The sequence below is a fragment of the Phlebotomus papatasi genome, chromosome 2 (assembly GCF_024763615.1).
Source record: "Phlebotomus papatasi isolate M1 chromosome 2, Ppap_2.1, whole genome shotgun sequence".
Taxonomy (NCBI): Eukaryota; Metazoa; Arthropoda; class Insecta; order Diptera; family Psychodidae; genus Phlebotomus; species Phlebotomus papatasi.
Genome location: NC_077223.1, coordinates 50,142,306 through 50,161,768, shown reverse-complemented (window position 1 = coordinate 50,161,768; position 19,463 = coordinate 50,142,306). Strand labels below are relative to the sequence as shown.

General features: G+C 32.7%; 2 protein-coding genes across 2 annotated transcripts in view; both read right to left on the bottom strand.

The window, feature by feature from the left end:
* Positions 1-1,519: 1,519 nt before the first annotated feature.
* Positions 1,520-8,421, bottom strand: LOC129801484 (uncharacterized). The gene is made up of 4 exons (XM_055846586.1): positions 7,964-8,421; positions 7,530-7,909; positions 3,622-4,829; positions 1,520-2,672 (listed from the first exon to the last, which is right to left on the bottom strand). The coding sequence occupies exons 3-4, from the start codon at positions 4,695-4,697 to the stop codon at positions 1,649-1,651; spliced, it is 2,100 nt and encodes a 699-aa protein (XP_055702561.1). The 5' UTR covers positions 4,698-4,829; positions 7,530-7,909; positions 7,964-8,421; the 3' UTR covers positions 1,520-1,648.
* A 7,799-nt stretch (positions 8,422-16,220) lies between these two features.
* LOC129801455 (cytokine receptor) overlaps positions 16,221-19,463 on the bottom strand; it is a 43,501-nt gene continuing 40,258 nt past the window's right edge. Inside the window, exon 11 of the mRNA XM_055846532.1 lies at positions 16,221-17,572. Within this exon, the coding sequence (XP_055702507.1) occupies positions 17,523-17,572 (50 nt within the window). The 3' untranslated portion in view covers positions 16,221-17,522. The remainder of the gene's footprint in view (positions 17,573-19,463) is intronic.

Here is a 19,463-nt window from a genome sequence, read left to right as displayed (position 1 = left end):
ATCCGAGAGGCGGCTTAACGAAATTAAAAAAATATTGATCAGATTACATTTCCATCAGTTTCTGAATAATCCGTCTCTCGGTTTAAGCCAAGCAACAGTTTATTTACCCAGTGAACTTTTGGAAACTTACCAAAATATTGGAACATATTTTCTTTGGAACAATTTTTTTAGAACAAGTATATACCTGGAAATGATAATTTGTCTTTACGGTTTTTTTTACGAAATATAGTGACAATTGTGATAAAGTTTTCTTTTGGAATGTTTTGATATGGTGGAATACCTACAAATTTGAGTCGATTTCGTTTTATATAAATTTGTTCCTAAAAGTTGGAACCGAATATAGATATTTTGTTCCCATTGTCGGGAACAAATTTGTGTCCTATATTTCAGTCGAGATGGGTTTCGGTGGCGAAAGTTCATAAGGAACATCAAATGGACTTGTCAGAATATAAATCGAATAACTCGATTTTTTGTAAAATTCGTTTTTTTTCGGATACTCCTTGACACCCGCTACCTTTCTTTGCAATATTATTCCGGAAAGTTAATTATTCCTAAAGTTATAAGGGTTTCAAATCTTAAAAATCCTATACTCAGCATGTAAAATATCAGCATTAAATTGCTCTCCTGCAAAGTTGACCATTTACGACTTATTCATTTTATATTCTGAGTCGTTGAAATAAAAGTTAACTTAACAGTGTTTTATACAGACGCGTGCATTACACAAAATCATATGCGAATGCTGGCAGTAGGAAGGGAAGGATTCTAGTGAATCTCGAATTTAAAAAAAAAAAGTGAAACCATAAATATTGTATTTCGAAAAATGCTATAAATTTTGGCTACCTCCTCGCTTTAATGATGGCTTTCGGAACAAATTCGTTACTAATATTGGGTGTCTTTTTGTTTCTCCTAAAATGTACAAAATTGTTCCAAAAATTTTCGATGTCCATGGACGAGCTAATTTTTGGAACAAATGTGCCGAAATTTTTTACCGTGTAGTGGAAAACTGATGGGAATTTCCTGATTCCCACTCACTGACTGATGGAAGTCTGCCACTCACGGTACACTTTGAGTGCGATCAGCGCGATATTGGAGGCTGATCGCGCGATCAGTGCGATCTTGGAGACTGATCGCGCGATCAGTGCGATCTTGGAGACTGATCGCGCGATCAGTGCGATCTTGAAGACTGATCGCGCAATCTGCCGATCTGCCACTCACGGTACATTCACTGACCATACTTATTCACCCCCTGGGAATTTCATCAAATCATTATTTTGTATATAATCACATTAAGCCGCCTCTCGACTTAAGTCGTAATTGTGTCTCGGGAATAAGAGTTGAGAATTTTTTTTAACTTGACAATGTAGATTTCAATAAAAAAAGGAATTCTTAATAGCACTTAATCAACATAAGATTATGAAAAAATTAGAGGGAAAGAAATTTATTATGAAATAAAAAAATTGGAATAAACAGAAAATTATCATTTTGGTCAATTAAAATTCGACATTTCAATAAAATATTTATTTTTGGTCAGGAAAATTTTCGATTTTACTTAATAAATTGATCAGAAAACTCGTATGGCTATATCTATCATGTAATATACTCAAAAGGTCTTTGGCTATGGAGAGAAATAAATAGTGTATAGACCTTACTAATATTCAGGAGGTCTGCTCGTAAAGCGGGTGACATAATTTGATGAATTATTAAATCCTTGACGTGGTATATATCCAGAAAACATGGGAGCTGCAGGCTCATGGGTAGGTCTTTTGACTTCTGGAATTCTCTGGATATCTGATAATTGATAATACACCGATTTGTTGCCAGTTTCTTGAAGTGTAGGCACGTTTTCTGGGCTGGATGAAGAATCTGTGGATATCGCATCTGGTTCTGGGATGCTGTTAGTAGATGAGTTCGAAAGTTGTTCCTGATGAATCTGAGGAGATCTGCTTGGAAAGCGCATAACATAATTTGATGAATTATTAAATCCTTGGCGTGGTATATATCCAAAAAATATGGGAGCTGCAGGAGCTGCAGGTTCATGGATAGGTCTTTTGACTTCGGGAATTCTCTGAATATCTGATAATTTATAATACACCGATTTGTTGGTAGTTTCTTGAAGTGTATGTGCAGGCAGGTTTTCATGGCTGGATGAAGAATCTCTGGATATTGCTTCTGGGATGCTGTTAGTAGATGAGTTCGAAAGTTTTACTTGATGAATCTGAGCATTAATCACTTCGTATGTGCCGTCATCCGGTAAGTCATCGTCACTGTCGTTTGTGTTGATGAATAATGGATTCTTAAACAATGCAATATCTGTAAGGTCCTTATTCTGATTTGGTCTCAATCGTAACTCAACTAGAGGAATGCTCTGTGCGACTTCATCCATTTTGTTAAAATTGTGTAAATATGGACCATTTTTCTGAGACTCTTCTATAGGAACATTATGTGTAAGGCTTTTAGGCAAGTCCACATTCACTTTCTTCTCTTTTATCCATTTCTGATACAAAACATAAATTAGATAAGGCAAAGCAGCACTTAGAATTAAGAATCCCACTAGAATTCCAAAAAGTAGCAAATGATTTTTTCTATTTTTGCATTTTTCAATAATGCTAATGGAATCCGATATACTTGGTCCTTCTCTATCTTGATTAATTGCTTTTATACTGTAGTCGTACCTAAAAGAAAAAAAAGAAGAGGATTATACGAGAACTATTACGGTGAAAAAAATAAAGCTAGGGTAAATTAAGCTAATTCAAAACCTGCTCCAAATGGAAATTTTTCGCTACTCCAAATGGAAACGTAATTGTTTTTATGTTAAATATACTACTAAATTATTTTATTTATATATATTCTATACTTCAGTTTCATTATTTAGTTAATTTTGCTCCAAATAAAGCGAAAATCCATTCATATTCACAAATTTTAGTTTGTTAATTTCTCAGAAAAATTAATAGTGTACCTTTTCACCATCGAATTTTTCATCGATCGGCCATGTTTTCCAATGAAAAACACAATGAGGTGACTGTTGTTTATTCGTTTTGTTTAACATTTATGTCATATTTCTGGCTAATTTTAGTTAAATTAAGTGTTAATCTTTATTGTTAACGGTACGTGAAGTTTTCGAATGATATAATTACCTATTTCGTGAACAAAAGGGATTTTTCTGAAGTGTCTGCAAATGTTTCAATAGGAAACCCCAAAAATATAATTTTTTTGAAGAGATTTTCTTATTGTTTTAAATGGGAAAGGAGAAAAGACCAGGAATAAGAACAAATCCTACACTCAGGAGCAACTCAACAAGGTTTTGGAAGCCTTTCGTCGCGGTTTCACTTACATTGTTTGTCTCCAATTAAAAACTTTCCCTTGTTTCCATTTGAATTAATTTATTTCCAATAGAAGCATTTTACACTCGCGTATTTTTCTTGTGTTTAAGAAGTTTTCAAATTATATCTAAAGAATTTTCACTAAACAGTAACATTCTAGAAGAGTCAGAGAGCAAATTTATGTAATTCTCTTCAGAAAAAATATGAACTTAATGTGTTAAATCTTCTGTCAAAGTTAAAGCATCTGGAAATGGTTTTGAATTAGGACATTTTACCCTAATGAAGATCATTTTCAACAAACCCGTGCGAGTTTTCGTCGCAGTCGTGAACAATCCTAAAGAAGCATTTAAAAGACTGTTCTTGTGAACGAATTCCATTTGAATTGTATATCTTCTTAGTCAATGTCAGTTCGTATATAGTGTGATTGTCAACAAATCCATCAGCTTCGCATGTGATACTAAAATATTTTGTCTCCATATGCACCTCCTTAATGATTATTTTACCAGGAGTAAGAGATTTGGTCTTGAAAGGAATAGTTGTGTTTTCCTGACACAGTTTTTTTTCTCTGTGAATAATAAAACTTTCCACTTCAACAAAATACTCTGTAAAGCTGGTAAGATTTTCCAAGAAGAAGGTTTTATCATAATGCTGTTCAATCACCATTTCATTATGCTTAATGATGACCATGACATTGCTGATGTATTCAAGGGAGAAGTTTGCATGAGTTGAACCAATATGGTCAATTCTCACATTGGGAGAAGCTGGACAGCAAGTTCCTTCCAAGGGCAGGAGACTTGTTCCATTTTCCATTTTTTCTTCACTTATAGAAACACTAGACTTTTTTAAATGCTTAACTTCCGTACTAAATATCTTTTCATCAATCACTTCACTGTCTTCCATTGCAATTTTGTAAATCTGTAATTCATCAACGTTAAGATATTTCAAATAAACATTTGCTGTGAATTTTTTCGACACTTTTCTTGCGGATGTCCAGTAAATCCGCACGGAATTATTTGTCACTGGTTCCACATCAAGAAGAATGATATCCGGAAATTGTTTTGTCGGTTTTCCCCATGTCATCCCAGGGCTGTGATTTCCATAAATTGGCGAAACGCTAAAACCGATATCATCTGAACTATTAAACGTGTAAGAAAATGTATTCCTAGACAATTCTATATAGTCAACTGTAGATCCTTTGCATTGTCCTGGGAATCTCAAGTCAATACCACAATAAAACAATCTGAAGCTGGAATGATTACCAAATGGTGAAATACTCCAAATGATTGTGTACGAATTTTTAGCAAATTTCCATTGAACACTTCGACATTTTGGCAAATCTTGGCCGGAAATTATCATTCTAGATGTATTTTGACACATTCCAATGCTATTTTCACTTCTCAGGCAAATTTCAAAATCCTCCAGAGGTGCTTTTGTGAATAATGTTTGTGAATAACGTCCATCAATCTCCTCTATCCACGTTACATTCCTCTTCAGGCCTTCCACGGCGATCTGATAAAAACCAGAATAAACTTTTTTTTTAAAAATAACACCAAAAAGATAAAATTAAAAAATCATTATTTAAATTGTGCATATGAGTATTTTGGCAATACGAGAGGATAAGGTAGCCTCTTACAATTATTTCTTTTTTCACGTCTCGTTTCCAAGAGCAATATTAATAATTTTGGAAGCGAGACATGAATGATCGAGTAGCGGTCCACCCATCTGTAATCTTGGAATGGAAAATGATCCATAGAGAGAAGTTGAGTAGATTTGCATTAGATGATAGGGGAAACCATTACGCGTGATTTATGCAACAGCAACGAGTTTTGTTGGAACATCCACACCCTCTCACCGAAAGTTTATACTTACGTGTTCAAGGCTTAAAACGTGGTATCACACTAGAGAATTTCACATTTATATTTTAATGTGATTCACATTAATTGTTGCTGATATGTCTTCTAATGTGCAATTTTCGTCAAGAGCTTTTAGAAATTGATTCATTTAGTGATAAAAAAGTGGACTCGAATCACAAAAATTGGTTTAAATAAGATTAAAATAGCATAAATACGATTGATAATTAATGAGCAAATTAATGAGAATTGAGCAAATTTATGAGCAAAATTTGCTCATTATATTTTCATCCGGTACTACTTTATTGCAGTCATTCGGGTAGTTTTCGTGCCATTATTTTCTCACCAATTTATTCGTGATTAAATTGTGATAAAAAGTAGTGCTAATACATACTATTTATCTCGTACGAGATGGAGAAAGGACAAAAGACATTGCAAATATCAGTGAAGAGGATAAGTAAGAAAAAAGCTAAACAAAAATGTGTTCGATCTACATTTTATATTCCTTCATAAACTTCTAGGATTTCAAGGCCAAATGAGATGGTGGCCGAATCAATTGACGCTGTGCATAAGGAATTCGTCATTTGAGACTACAACTGCCGGGAATACAAAAATAGAGACAGCCGATCTGATGGTTTTTAGGCCGTTTGCGACAAATTATATCACCAATCACCGGAACTCACACCTCAGTCGAGATTTGGGTGATATTGGCTCCCTCATTTTCGTAGTCTTCTTTTGAAAATAAAGCCCTACGATTTGAAGCAGCTCTTTAAATTCCTCCGTAGTCATCCGGAGAAAATTATTATGTCAAAAAAAATCGCCCAAAAGAATTTCAACGACACCATGTGAAGGTCGCATTAGAAGCCAATCTCCCGCTCACATCCTCCCTCTCCTCGTTTAGCGGGTCCTTTTCGCAAAAAGGGGCAAAATTTCGTTCTGCACTCTGTGTTTTTCATCATGTCCAATCGTACAACTCGGAATGCATTTAAATTCGATTATGAATAGGCTTTTAGGGGTAAACAATCACGTCAAATGTACTGTTCTCGGCGGCAGAAAGGAATAAAATTGGATCGAATTACACAAATTCAGAGATGCGAACACTCCGAGGTTACCTGTGAAGAATCTCAGCTACCACAAGCTTATCTGGGCTTATCACTGGTCATTTTCTAATTTAAATAGTTTAAGTTCAAAAGACCAACATAAGAAAAATAAATTCGATGAAATCGTTTAATAAACTTAATAATTTAATAAATCGGTTAATAAATTCGAGGATAGATCCTGTTAATTTCGATATAGAAGGGTCGAGTACAGTGGAGTGAATTGAATATGAAGAACATACTAAACCAGTGATAAGATAAGTCCAGATAAGCTTATGGTAGCTGATATTCCTTACAGAGGATTATAGATTACTTGCAGCTCGAAGTGCTTGGTTCCTTAATCTTGTATAGGAAAAACTCTTCAATATGGACATAAATTTCTCTAGTGTGTAGAGACCATATAAGTCATTTTCTCCAACTAGGGTGAAGTGTTCGAATTTGGGGATTTTTCTTTTATTTTTAAATGAAACTGATCTTACTCATATCGTAATTTAGCTTCACAATTGGTTTGTGGAGCTAAAGTTATCATGATAAGGATAAATTTAATTTGAAAATAGGAGAATAATCCCAATTCAAAAACTGCCCCAAATTCAAAAGTTCCCGACTTCCCCCTAACTGAATTGGTTCCGTGTATGCAAGGATTCAAATTACGAATATTTATTACAAAACGACAAAAAGTATTCATTCACTGAGAGAAATCCGAAAAAGTTAAAATAACATTCCGCAAATGTTTATTTTACCCTGCAGTATTGATCCAAAATCGTTGTAAATATCACCCCTTTTAGGTGTATTGGGGGTTAAAGTTACCCTTTTTCATGTTAATTTTACCCTTAAAAAGGTGTAAAATTAACATTAAAAAATGTTGATATATTTTTTCACCTAAAAAGTGTTAAAGTTATAAGGAAAAAAGTTAATCACACCCTCCTTTTTTCTCAGTGTTATAACATTTACCTCGTTAAAAAAAAAAACATGTAGAAAAGATCGTGTTTTGCATATTCTCAACGTAATTGTTCTATTCTAAGTTAATCCATGAATTGTTTAAGAATCTTATAAAAGAGCGATCTTATCGCTTATTTTCCTCCAAAACACAAATCCGGAATACTAACATAAGGCTCCTCAGCGTATTCGTCATAATCAAAAGAGCAATTCGTGACGTGTTTATGATAGTGAGTGATAAGATTAGTTGGGAGTATTGTTAAATAGTTTTTTCTCATCTTAATAAACAACATCATCATAAACTTTAGTCAAAGAGATGAACTTACCCGTTTGTCTTTGCACAAAAACACGTTAACTGTAAAGTTGGGTGCTCCTTGGAACTTTTCATCAACTTTTTCCCAAAAAATCCTTAAATAATCCTTATCTGTCAAATGATATGCTCCAATAATGGTTCGAGGTGAAACCTTTGGCTCAGATACATCAGTTTCGAAGTTACAAAAAGTAGAATCCGACCAAAATTTCTCCTCATTTGGCGCACTACTGTATCTCTGACGAATACTCGCGATATATTTGTAATTACTGTATGGAAGATTATTGATAGTAATATATCCTTCAAAGCTTATTTTGTCCAATTGATTTGTGTAGATTTTGTTATTGAAAGGATCTCCCGGATTTATTGTGGAAACGTTGACTTCGATTGTATAGTCTGAATAAAATAAAATGTTATTAATTAATTGAATTATTTAGAGAGAAATCTTACTTTTTTCAACAGAGTCGTCTCCGTTATCCCATAGCAATGTAACTTCGCTGGATGTTCGATTATATATTGTAACACCAAATGGCTTTTCGCCTTTTGCTTAAAAGGACAAAAAAAATCGAATTTGAGGAGAGTGTAACTGTGACAAATCTGCATAATTTACCAAAAATAAAAATATTCTTATATCATAAAAAATCAAAATATATCTAAAAATTGTACTATACAAATTAGAAACCAATAACAAAAAAGCAAATGATATTTAAGGGAGCATAGGGCAGTTCTAGAGTGAATCTCAAATTGATATTTGAGATTATTTCACAAATAAGACAGTACACAGAGCCAAGGGTAATAATGATCATTTATTTAAATTTAATTAAATGATGATTATTTATTTAACTTAACCCTTTAAGGACGATTGAAACACCCGTGTCCCATAAAGAAAATACTTTTTTCTAACTACCAAAAATTATTTTTTTTTCTAATATTTGTACATAAATTCTAAAGTAGAAGGTTGAAGGAATCTAGAATATTTTTTTGCAAATCTCTAGGTAATATTTAAGCTCAAAAATGACGATTTTTTAAATTCAAACGTTCATAATTGATTTTATTTATTTTTTATACTTCCAATTTTTTTAAGCAAAACCATTTTGGGAATAAAAACTACAATACTCATACGTAATATTTTTCATTAGAGTTAAATTATCATGCATTGATATCGTCAGAAAAAAATATTTTAATTTTTGGGCTATTTTTGTTTCTATCGTCCATAGAGGCAGAAAATACACCGAATCAGCTTCTGTTGGACTTTCCAAGGTTAGATGTAAGACTTATCATTGATTATGTTTATCGGTTTAATTTTTATTGTTGATTTTCGCTCCGCAAAAAGTGTCTCGTCCTTAAAGGGTTAAATTAAATCTAGGGGGAAGTGGGGTACCTTTGAAATTGGGATTTTTTACCTATTTTTAATAAAATTGAGCCTTATCAATAGATATAATATAGATGCAGAAACAGATTGATTAGCTAAATTACATTATGAAATGGCTCAGTTCCACTTAAACATAGCTGAAAAATCCCAATTTCAAAGGTGCCCTACTTCTCCCTATAGTTAGTAAAAATCATGATTATCATCATAATTTTCTATCGCTTATCCCTATTAGCGTCGCGGGCTTAGGACAGCTAGGTTAGCAGCTTTAGCAGTCCACGCCTGCCGGTCCTCCGCCACTTCAGGAAGGTGTTTACAGTCTGTCCATCGCAACGCTAGACCATCCAAGGCAAGATCCTGAATTTGAATCAGCAACCTTGTCTTAGGTCTGCCCCGAGCTCGACGCTTCCTCACAATGGCTTGCATAGCTTTTATGGGGAAACAATACTCTTTTTCTTTCGTTGATATGCGATTAGAAAAACGACTTCATCTGAATGACAAGATTTCCTTAGAGTCCATTAGGGTGGCGGCATTACTTGTGGTCTCTGTCTTTACTTATGGTCTTCTTGCAAAAACCTCCCAAAAGGATTTCAAAAAACCTCGAAAGCAAATGTTATGATAACACTTCATATTTATGATAACACATCATAATTTTCTCACAAAAATTGCGACGAGGCCATAAGTAAAGATAGGCCACAAGTAATGCCCCCACCCTTCTGGAAGTAAATTTCCCATCAAAAATGGAAGAGTATACGGTAAAATTCAATCTTCACTATGGGTAAAAAGGCTTTAAAACTCAAAAATATAACTTAGAAATGATTTTATTAAAGAATTTAACCAATTATAATATAATAGGTCGGAAAGCATGGAACTGTGCCATATCGTAAACCGGAGGCAGCCAAAATCCTGAAAACCAAAACCCCGAACGCCAAAATCCCGAAAGGGTCAAAATCCTGAAAGCCAAAATCCAGAAAACCACAATTCCTAATGTTCATAACCTTGAAAGGGATGAAATTATATGGAGTATAATGTATAGAATAATATCCCAAGCACAGAAACTTTCCCTTTGCCTTCAGCAAGCGCGGATGCAATCGTGGGAGTACTATAACATTTTTAAGAATTAGGGATTTTGTCTTTCGGGATTTTGGCTTTCAAGATTTTGGCTTTCGGGATTTTGACCGGGACCCGGGAAAAATAACCCGGTATGGGTAGAAATCCACTTCGTTGTCCAAAGTTTTTGCTGGAATTCGCGCTCAGAAAGTTTGCCGTCCCGCCGATTTTGGTAAAATTTTTTGCATTCTCTTTTCTGATTTAAGCTCTAGAATGGCAAATTCTTTTCTTAACTCTTTCCGGACCGCAGCATATGCTGCAAGCCAATTTCACAATTTTTAATCAAAAATATCTAAGCTCAGGAATTAATTGTGGTCCTGCAAAAATATCTTACATTTGGACATCCTTATCGTTTGTAATCATCCACAAGAATCGGATTTTTATCAACTCTGAATAATTAAAAAACATTGTTTTTCATAGAAAATGCATATGCTTCTTTGGGTACTAGAGTCCCAAAAGAGACGAAAGAGTTAAATAGGTACAAACAAATAGTGTTTGAAATATGTAATCTAAAGAATAGGAGAGACTGGGGCAAAACTTGTCAAAACGCATATTTAATTCTTTCACGAGCTCTGAGAAAACTTAAACGTTTTATAATGAGAATATTCTTATAGGAAATTTACTGCTCTACAACATTGCAAAAGACTAGTTTCCTCTATCTCGAAAGAAATGTGATTTTTGAATCATTTTCTAAAAGTCGATTTTGTGGAGATTCTCAAAATTGCTGGGGCAAATTTTGTCAGTCTTCGGATAATTTATAACGTATTACTCTCGCAAACAGTTAAAATATCAAATAGACATATTTTTTATAGGAAATTCATTCCTCTACAACTTTGTCGAAGATAATTTTTCTCTATCTTATCTTAATCAGTATTGATATTTTCTGTAAGCCAAATATTCCAAAAATAGAGCTCAAAATTTCATTATTTTTTATTTTACATAATCCTTTCTCGAATCCCTTGAAACTTTGTAAGTTTAAGAAGGTTTAATAAAAATTTCAAGCCTCATTCTCTTTTATTTTAGAAAATAGTGAATATTGAAATTTTCGTTTTGACAAATTTGCCCCAGTCTCCCCTATCAATTCTACTATTGTTATGACATACGACACGTACTTGATAGCGTTTCCCAACGTCCGCTTAAGAGATTTTTTCTTTGTAGAATAATTATCTACTAACCTAATCTGTGAGAATCTAATTCCAAAATATAAACTGAACATTTTACCTGATGAATTTCTGTATAATTGTATGAATGGGTTAATTTAACGATTGCAATTTTTTTCTAGTAATAAAAAGTCTTTTGAAAGTCCAAAAGGCATCTAAACAGTGAAAGATCCTTATATTATTTTAGAACTTTATTATTTTTAATATCAAAAACGAATAACGATGTTAAAATACTTAAAATACGAAGAAACTAAACATTTTTGGGCTTAAACGATTTCGAACAACAATTTACTATTCTATTTAGATATATATAGAATTTTAATATTTTTTCAGGTTCTCAATTAAAATTAAATTATTTCGCGAAAGACAAAACTAACTACCATCCTCTCTCTTGAATACTGTTTATAATCATTTTGAAAAAGAATCGTGAAAAAAATTCAGTTGGAAGAACTGCCCCATTCTCCCCAATCCTATCACTATACCATTGAAAAATAAAATAAATTTACTTACTTATTTTCTCTGGAACAAATGAAAAACTTTTTTCTTTATCTTTTCCCTGCTTGTAGCATATTGTAACGTCAAATACTACAAAATACTTTCCTCTACCGCTGAAGACTTCAAAATCTAGATTAAGGGTACAGAGGGAAGGAGTAGTGTATTGTTCGCAGATGATCTTTATCCCTTTCGAAACTTCGTGGAATTCATCAATTCGGAATAATACTGGGCATTGAGAAATATATGATGTATTATTCGTATAAAAAGAACAAGACACATTCATCCTGGTTCTTCCAAAGCACGAAAAGTTTTCAATATCAGAGCAGTTTGCAGTTGAAGAAGCAATGAAAACCACTATAATGATCCACAATAAGTTCATTATTAATCTATGAGATCCACTGTATTAAAGAGTTTTTCTTGATAACACTTTTTCACTGGTAATCCAAATGCTGCAAAGCGATGAACAATTTTTATCATTGAAACTATATGGCCAATATTAACGGTTTTCAGGAATTACCCAAAATTCTGGAATAACCCCAATTTTCCAACTTGGCATCAAAGGTATAGAGGAAGACAAATGTTTCTTTCAGTGTTGCATTTCTCTGAATTGCCTTATCACCCTTATCAGATCGATTTTCAGTGTCGGATAATATTCTCGTAACACCGAAATTTAGTCCCCTGTTGTCCATATTACTAAAATAGCAAAAAACACCAAGATACTCCCCCTCGAAGCAATCAATGAACATCCTGAACAACTTTACTATAAATCACTTTATTAGCTTCTCTCTCTTTGCAGGCACGTTAGATTTAAAAAAAAAATCCAAAAAATATATTTTTTGGAACTGTAATCTTATCAGAACGCGAAGTTGTCGCATATCTTTGTCTTGCGATTTTCGTGGCGAATTCCAAGCCATTCTGAATGGAACTGAGGAGAAAATTTCGTTGTCCGCCTCAAGAACTCCAAGGCATTATCAGTAAATTTGACTCTCGCGTAATTTCGGGAAAATGCGAAATGCTGTGTTTTTTTTTTTTGGCTGTCGCGAGATTTTGTCATTTGAGTGACACTCCGCCAATTCTAAAGCTTCCAGGAAGTGCACTTCGTTTATTTGATAAGACAGATGGCATCGTATAAGTTTATAAGTTCAAAAAACCGCAACTTTAGGTAGAAATTGAATTGATAGAAAGGGGGCAACTTAACTGTCGTTTAGCTAAATCCAAAATCCACTGTAATTTCCTTATTTTGACTGCGTGAGTCATATCAGTTCCACGGAAATTTATTAGCCCATATTGGATGATAAGATTACAATTTTACATCTTAAAACAGAAAAAATAAAAACAATAACGATATTAAGAGAATATTATAGATAACTTTCAATTGATAGATAAATCTATGATAAATAAAAAAAAAGATAGTAAAGCATCTCAGCTTTGCGGAATGATCGAACTAACAAGATAGAGCTCTTCATGAATTATCTTTTTGTTTGATTTTTGGGTACATACCGGTTTAGGGGAAAGTGACCATGCTTGATACGATCCAAGCTTAATAATAACTATTTATTTTCTATGTTAATCAATAGTTATGACTTATCGCAATATATTTCAATAGCTAGTGCTAAGCCTCACATTTCCTAAAAAAGTTAGGATCCTAGCTCTTTTTTCCTAGTTTCCCGAAGCAAAAAACAAAAATAGGTCCAAAACTGTAATTTTGATACATGATATTTTATAAGTATTTCTTAATTAATGTCGCTGTTCAGGAAAACTACTATCATAGGCACATAGAGGGTTCATCAGTATTAATATTTATGTAAAAATATTTTTACTTAGGGACACTGTTTTTGTGGGTGGTGACAAATTCATAAATTCTACTTGTGTCCATCCTATATTTTAAAAATGGTCCATGAATGATAATTTAATTGTGGCAACTCTATCATTAGATGTGATTCTTTCATAATTACACCTATTGTAATCCGCCAATTTTATCGACAATTGACATAGCCTTCAACCCTGTTGCCTGAATTTTAAGGTTGCAGAGTGACATTTTCATGGGCTCAGAGTGAAAAAATGGTTTTCGCTAGTGCTCTAATGTCATAAAAACACCGCTTAGAAAAATTACATAAAAGTGATTTTAAAACTAATAATCAGTCGTACAAACGATTTAAGCAGATAGATTAGAGTTCCGTCTAAATATTGATGTGCAATTTTTTGTATCCGGTGAAATTTTTGCAGTGAAAATAGGCCTCCGATTTGTCGAATCAATTATTATACAGGAAGGCCCCAGACCCGACTTGTATAAAAGTCGCCACTGAATTTTCATTTTCTTCTTGAGGAAAATCTAAGGATTTCCAGGAACTATTTGAGGTAGGACTATGAACCTAATAAGTGAGACATTTTTTTGTCATAGTGGAAGAATCGCTTCGGTTTGTGTGTTAATCAGAAAAAAATCACAAACCTTGGACATCATTTTACAGTATCAAGCATGGTCACTTTCCCCTACCTCCGATTAATCTGATTCATAAATTATCAGAAAATCATTCCACAATTGAAAAATGATTGAGAAATACGCACACACAGGAAAATGGAAAATTATTAAACAGAAACACCCAGGAATTTAATTTCAAATCCCATCCAATGAATGGCAATACTCTAATTCTAAATCCTTGATCATTTAGTTTTAGTTGTAATTTGCAAATCTGTAGACATTTTTCACTTTCCAGCTAATGCTGAACTTAAGTTCCCTATCTCTTAGCTTGAAAGAGCTAAGGATTCTAGCCCATTTCTTTGGCTCAGAGCTTCTAAACTTAAACGCCTCGGGGATTCACGTCCAATTTAAGTTCTCAGGATCTTATATATTCTTAAATTTAGAGTCAACATTTTTCTGTGTGCATTTTAGAATATTTTGCCATTATGTAGCTTACGCACAAATGAAAAAGAAATATTCGAAAAAGTAAATCAATTTCGGGTAGTTTACGGTTTTATTACCAATAGGGACCAATGCAGCCGGCTTAAAAATCTTAATATATTTCTAAAATATCTAAATTTGAAAAAATATGTTGAGTAATTAGCCCTTCAGAGCCACAAGGGCCCAGCGAGCACCAAATGCTAATCGATTAAAATTCAGCTGAAAACGTATTTTCAGCTGAATTCTGCTGACCCTAAAACAACACTCGCGAGGCAGTGCATTATTTAGTTAGCACTTTTTGTTCGACAACTATATTTCCTGAAATTTTTATTTAAAAAATTTTATTTATGCAATAGTTTGGGATGTAATTTTCAGAGAAATTTTGGAAAAAAAACTTACTTTGCGGGGGACAAAATTACTCAGAAAGGTTCATTTGAAGTCAAAAAACAAAATATTTCCTGTTAGCAGATAAGTTAAATTGATGACTCACTTTGTCAACAATTAATCACATCGATGTTAGAGCAAGGCGAGAGCAAGTCGTGGATAGTGAGGAAGCTTCCGGAAGATGAATTGTTGCTCCCGAAAACTCTTTGTTCGTGTTCTTATAAAATCGGCTTCAAAATCGAAAACCATCACAAGAAAACCCTGACAGGGTTTCATATTCTTTAAATTGGAAAAACATCCGAGACATGCGAGCTAGAAAAAAAACTTCTGAATGGAAAAAATTCAACAGACTTGAGTCCAAGAAATCAATCACATCCTGAAAGAAAAGCTTTCATGACTTTGAATACGGAAGGCAAAAACATAAATAAAGGAATTTTAGTATTCGTGTCACAATTTCAATATTCGAAAAAATTAATATCGAGTTTTTCACAGTTATTTTCTAATCGCAGTTTCGGTGGCCTTTTGTAGATTGCCACAAAATATTGTTTTAGAAATAAAATAAATGACAGAAAAATAAAAATAATAAAAATACAATACTCATTTATATTAGATAGATTTTATAGATAGATCTCATTTTATAGATTTTCCTAAATGTCAAATTAACTAAATCAGTGTATCGGCCACCGCGAGAGGTGGTCGAGAATAAATCAGCGGATAATCAGTAATTTGCTGATTACACTGATGTGTCTGAATACGAAAACAGCTAAGGAGCTTCTTGGAGACTTTTTTAATCAATAAATCAGCTGGGATATTGGAATTCAGATTTATAAATGTGTAATCAGTAATCAGCTGAATCCCTGAATTGACCCCATATTTTTTTTAATTAGAAATTCATTCATTCATTCATTCATTCATTTTCAACCGCTTATCCCTATTAGGGTCGCGGGCCCATGACACCAAGGTTAACAGCCCACGCCTGTCGGTCCTCCGCCACTTCAGGAAGATGTTCGAGTTCGATCCCAAGGCGCTCCCATGCAAGATCCTGAATTTGATTCAGCCACCTTGTCCTAGGCCTGCCTCGAGGTCGAGGTCCCCTCACAATGGCTTGCATAGCTTTTCTGGGGAATCTTTCTTCATTCATGCGTTGAACATGTCCATACCATCGAATTTCCTGCTTTCATTCAAGAACTAATTTTGAGGAACATATGGGGGCAGTTAGAGCTCTCAAAGCCGCTTGGCTGCCCATCTATGCAAATGCCATTAATAAAATTTAAAGAAAAACACAAATTGTTTCGTTATTTTTTTTCAGTGAAATATTTAATTGACAGAGAAGAAAACATCTATAAAAGACAATACTTTGAAAAAGAAAAGAGAAGTTTATATTCTAAAATAGATTATTACACGAATCTTTAGTATTAGTTTCAAGTACACAAAATGAAAGAATCGTCATGGACGCTCTTTTGCTAAAAATTTATTTTAATCTTCTGCCTTTCACAATAGATTTTTTCTTGCAGAATGAAAATAAATTTCAGTGTAATTGTATGAAGTTGCTAGCAGAAAATGAAAGATTTGCATGGCACAGAAAAATGAAGTTTCTTTTTTCGAGAAAGTATATTTTCTTGGTGAAGAATGTGATTGTGCAAAAAACATGAAAAAATCACGCTAAATATGAATTTTTCAAGCTCGATAATTTACCATTCCCAGTAATCCCATTTTTTCTTCCTTCTTGCATTTTTAAAAATAAAACATTCATCTTTTTTTTTCTAATTACAAAGAATTTCTATCTCAATTTCTGGAAAAAAATCGTTTTTTTCCCAACATTAATTCTCCTAAAACAGATTATAACATTTAATTTCTTTTGTTTTTTTTTTTCATTTCCATCATTATCTAATTCAATATTTTAGCCAAACATTTAACATTCAATTTCAATTATTTTATCTATTTAACAATTCGTTTCATAGGAAAAAAAAGAATTAAATCAAAGGAAAATAAATCCTTTCGTTGCACTTCATGAATGTTTCCTTTTTTTCTTTATCAAAAAATACACCTTTTCTTCCTGCTTTGTCATCATTTAACTCTACAATATATTATACCTACAAATGTGATCTGTTGAAAAATACAGATGATATCCTTTCATTGTGATTTTAGTGCTAAAATTACACTACAATAAGGCCAAATTAATTACATATAGAAAATTATCCTTCACATTTATCACTTAAATTTTAGTAGCTTTACAAATACCATTTTACTTTTCTCGTCTCTCATAATATAATATTTTCTATACTTTTGAACGAGATTCTTTTTCATTCTCTCAATAATCTCTCTTTTAAAATAATTCACATTTATATTTTAATTGTTCCTAAAATAAAAAATTCTCACCCTTCAAAATTTCATTTCTTCTAAATATTTTTTACCTCTGAAAAATATATAAGTTAAAAAATATTATATACTCTAAAATATTATCAAAAAAAAAGTACAAATCCACAAGATATTTCTTTCGTACAATTTCTAATTTGTCAAATATTTCAATGTGGAATTACACTTTGAATCTCTTTTTCGAAAAAAAATAATAATAATAAAAACAAATTCACTTTACATGCGTTGTTGACCGAAATCGGCAAGTTGTTTTCTTGTTACATATCCTGAAAAACAACAAAAAGTTCATTGATAAGGTTTCCTTCTTAGAAATTGCAATCATTGAAGTCTTTCTAAGCCCTGATAAATTTTTTGTCAATAAGCAAAGTTTCTGAGAAATTTTCAATATGACATTTTTCTTCTGTTTATTAATTACACGGAAATTTCGTATCAAAAAAATTATCTGAAATAAAATATCAGGACTTTCTTGGAAGTTTTTCAAAGTCATTAATTACTTGAAACTGTCGTATCACTTTTAATTTTCTCAGAAATTGAAATGGACGCGCTCCAAAATGGAAAAAATATTGAAGAGTCGTCTCTACCCACAAATCCCAAAAATAGAGAACAAGCTATTCAGTATTTCAAGGTCACAAATTTAAAATTGCCAATGCATTCCACTTGACCACAATTAAACGACCAGTTCAAACCCGCTTCCTGGATTGGATTGGATTCAATATGTCCCACTTGCTCCAAATATTTTCAGATTGATCAAAAAGAAATTTGGAATAAAATTTGGCATTAGGGGAGACTGGGGCACATGTAACCATTTTCGATAGATGCGAATTTGAGGTGATTTTCCAAGGACACCGTAATTTTTTGGAAAATCTTTCTTAGCTAATGTTTTACCCTTGGGTATAGGCAATACATCGAAGGTAATGCGGATGCTGGAAAACAATTGAGTTTTCCATAAAAATAAAATTTGTGTCACCGTGCATTTTTCTCTTTTCACAAAATACCTGGGGTAGAAGTAACCACTTTCTGGGGAGGATGTAAACACCTTTTTTCCCACCCTTGAAATTAACTTTGCACCACTCTCGATTATTTTAATTACTTAAGAGATATATAAAGACTGTATATTTTTCAAAAAATCACGACACTTTTTACAAAGAATAATTAAAATAGCAAAAAAACTAAAAGCATGCATATCAAAGACATTTTTCAATGGATTTTTCCCATATTTTGACATCATGTGACTTTTTATTTAACACAGCGCCACCAATTTTTTTTCGTAATCTATGAATTATAGATATTTCGCATGAAGGTCAATTTCCCGCTCTTTTACCTACTCATTTTGTGAAATTGAAATTGCTGGTTACATCTACCCCAAATGCTGTTTTCTGACCAATTATTAATTCTTTTGAAATAATGAGAATCTAAATTTGTCTAGTAAATCCATAAATATAATCCTAAAAGATGTAGGAAAGAACTGGTATTGCTACATTTCGATTATTTTACACAGTTTTTAATTTCCAGGTAGAAATCCAAATGACCAAAATAATTGAAATATCAACATTTTCGGGAAAAATGTTTTTTATTTTTAAAGTATTAGGATTTTATTGACCAATTCTTCTGTGGACATACATCCCCATGGTATCTATGAATGCTTATGGGTTTTATCCTCTGCAGTCTTAAAATTAATGAAAAAAATCACAGTGTTTACAACTACCCCAGTTTACTACTGCCCCAGTTCCCCCTATGCTCAACGAACAATAACTCTTGTTTTGTAAACATGTTTTTGACATTTCAATGACAGTGAATGAAACAGAGATCTAGCCATCTCGCTCTTTCTTATAGAAAATTTTGAAAACATGTTTATAAACAAAAGTAATTGTGCGTTGGGCATTACTCTAATCTTGTTTTATATTAAATAATAAATAAATTGAAATAATTAATGACTAGGCTCTGTTGCCTTTTCTCTGTGGTTTTCAAACCAAGGACAATTTGACTAGGTATTACGAAATATTTTTAAAAAAATTGCAGCTTTTAGTTGTAAACAAACGTAAAGGCCACTACATTGAGAACAGTTTTTGTAAAAAATTGTATTTTGACGGAATTTTGACATTTACGCCTACAGTGTCGCTCAATAATTTAAAGACAAAGACACCCATTTTTTCATAT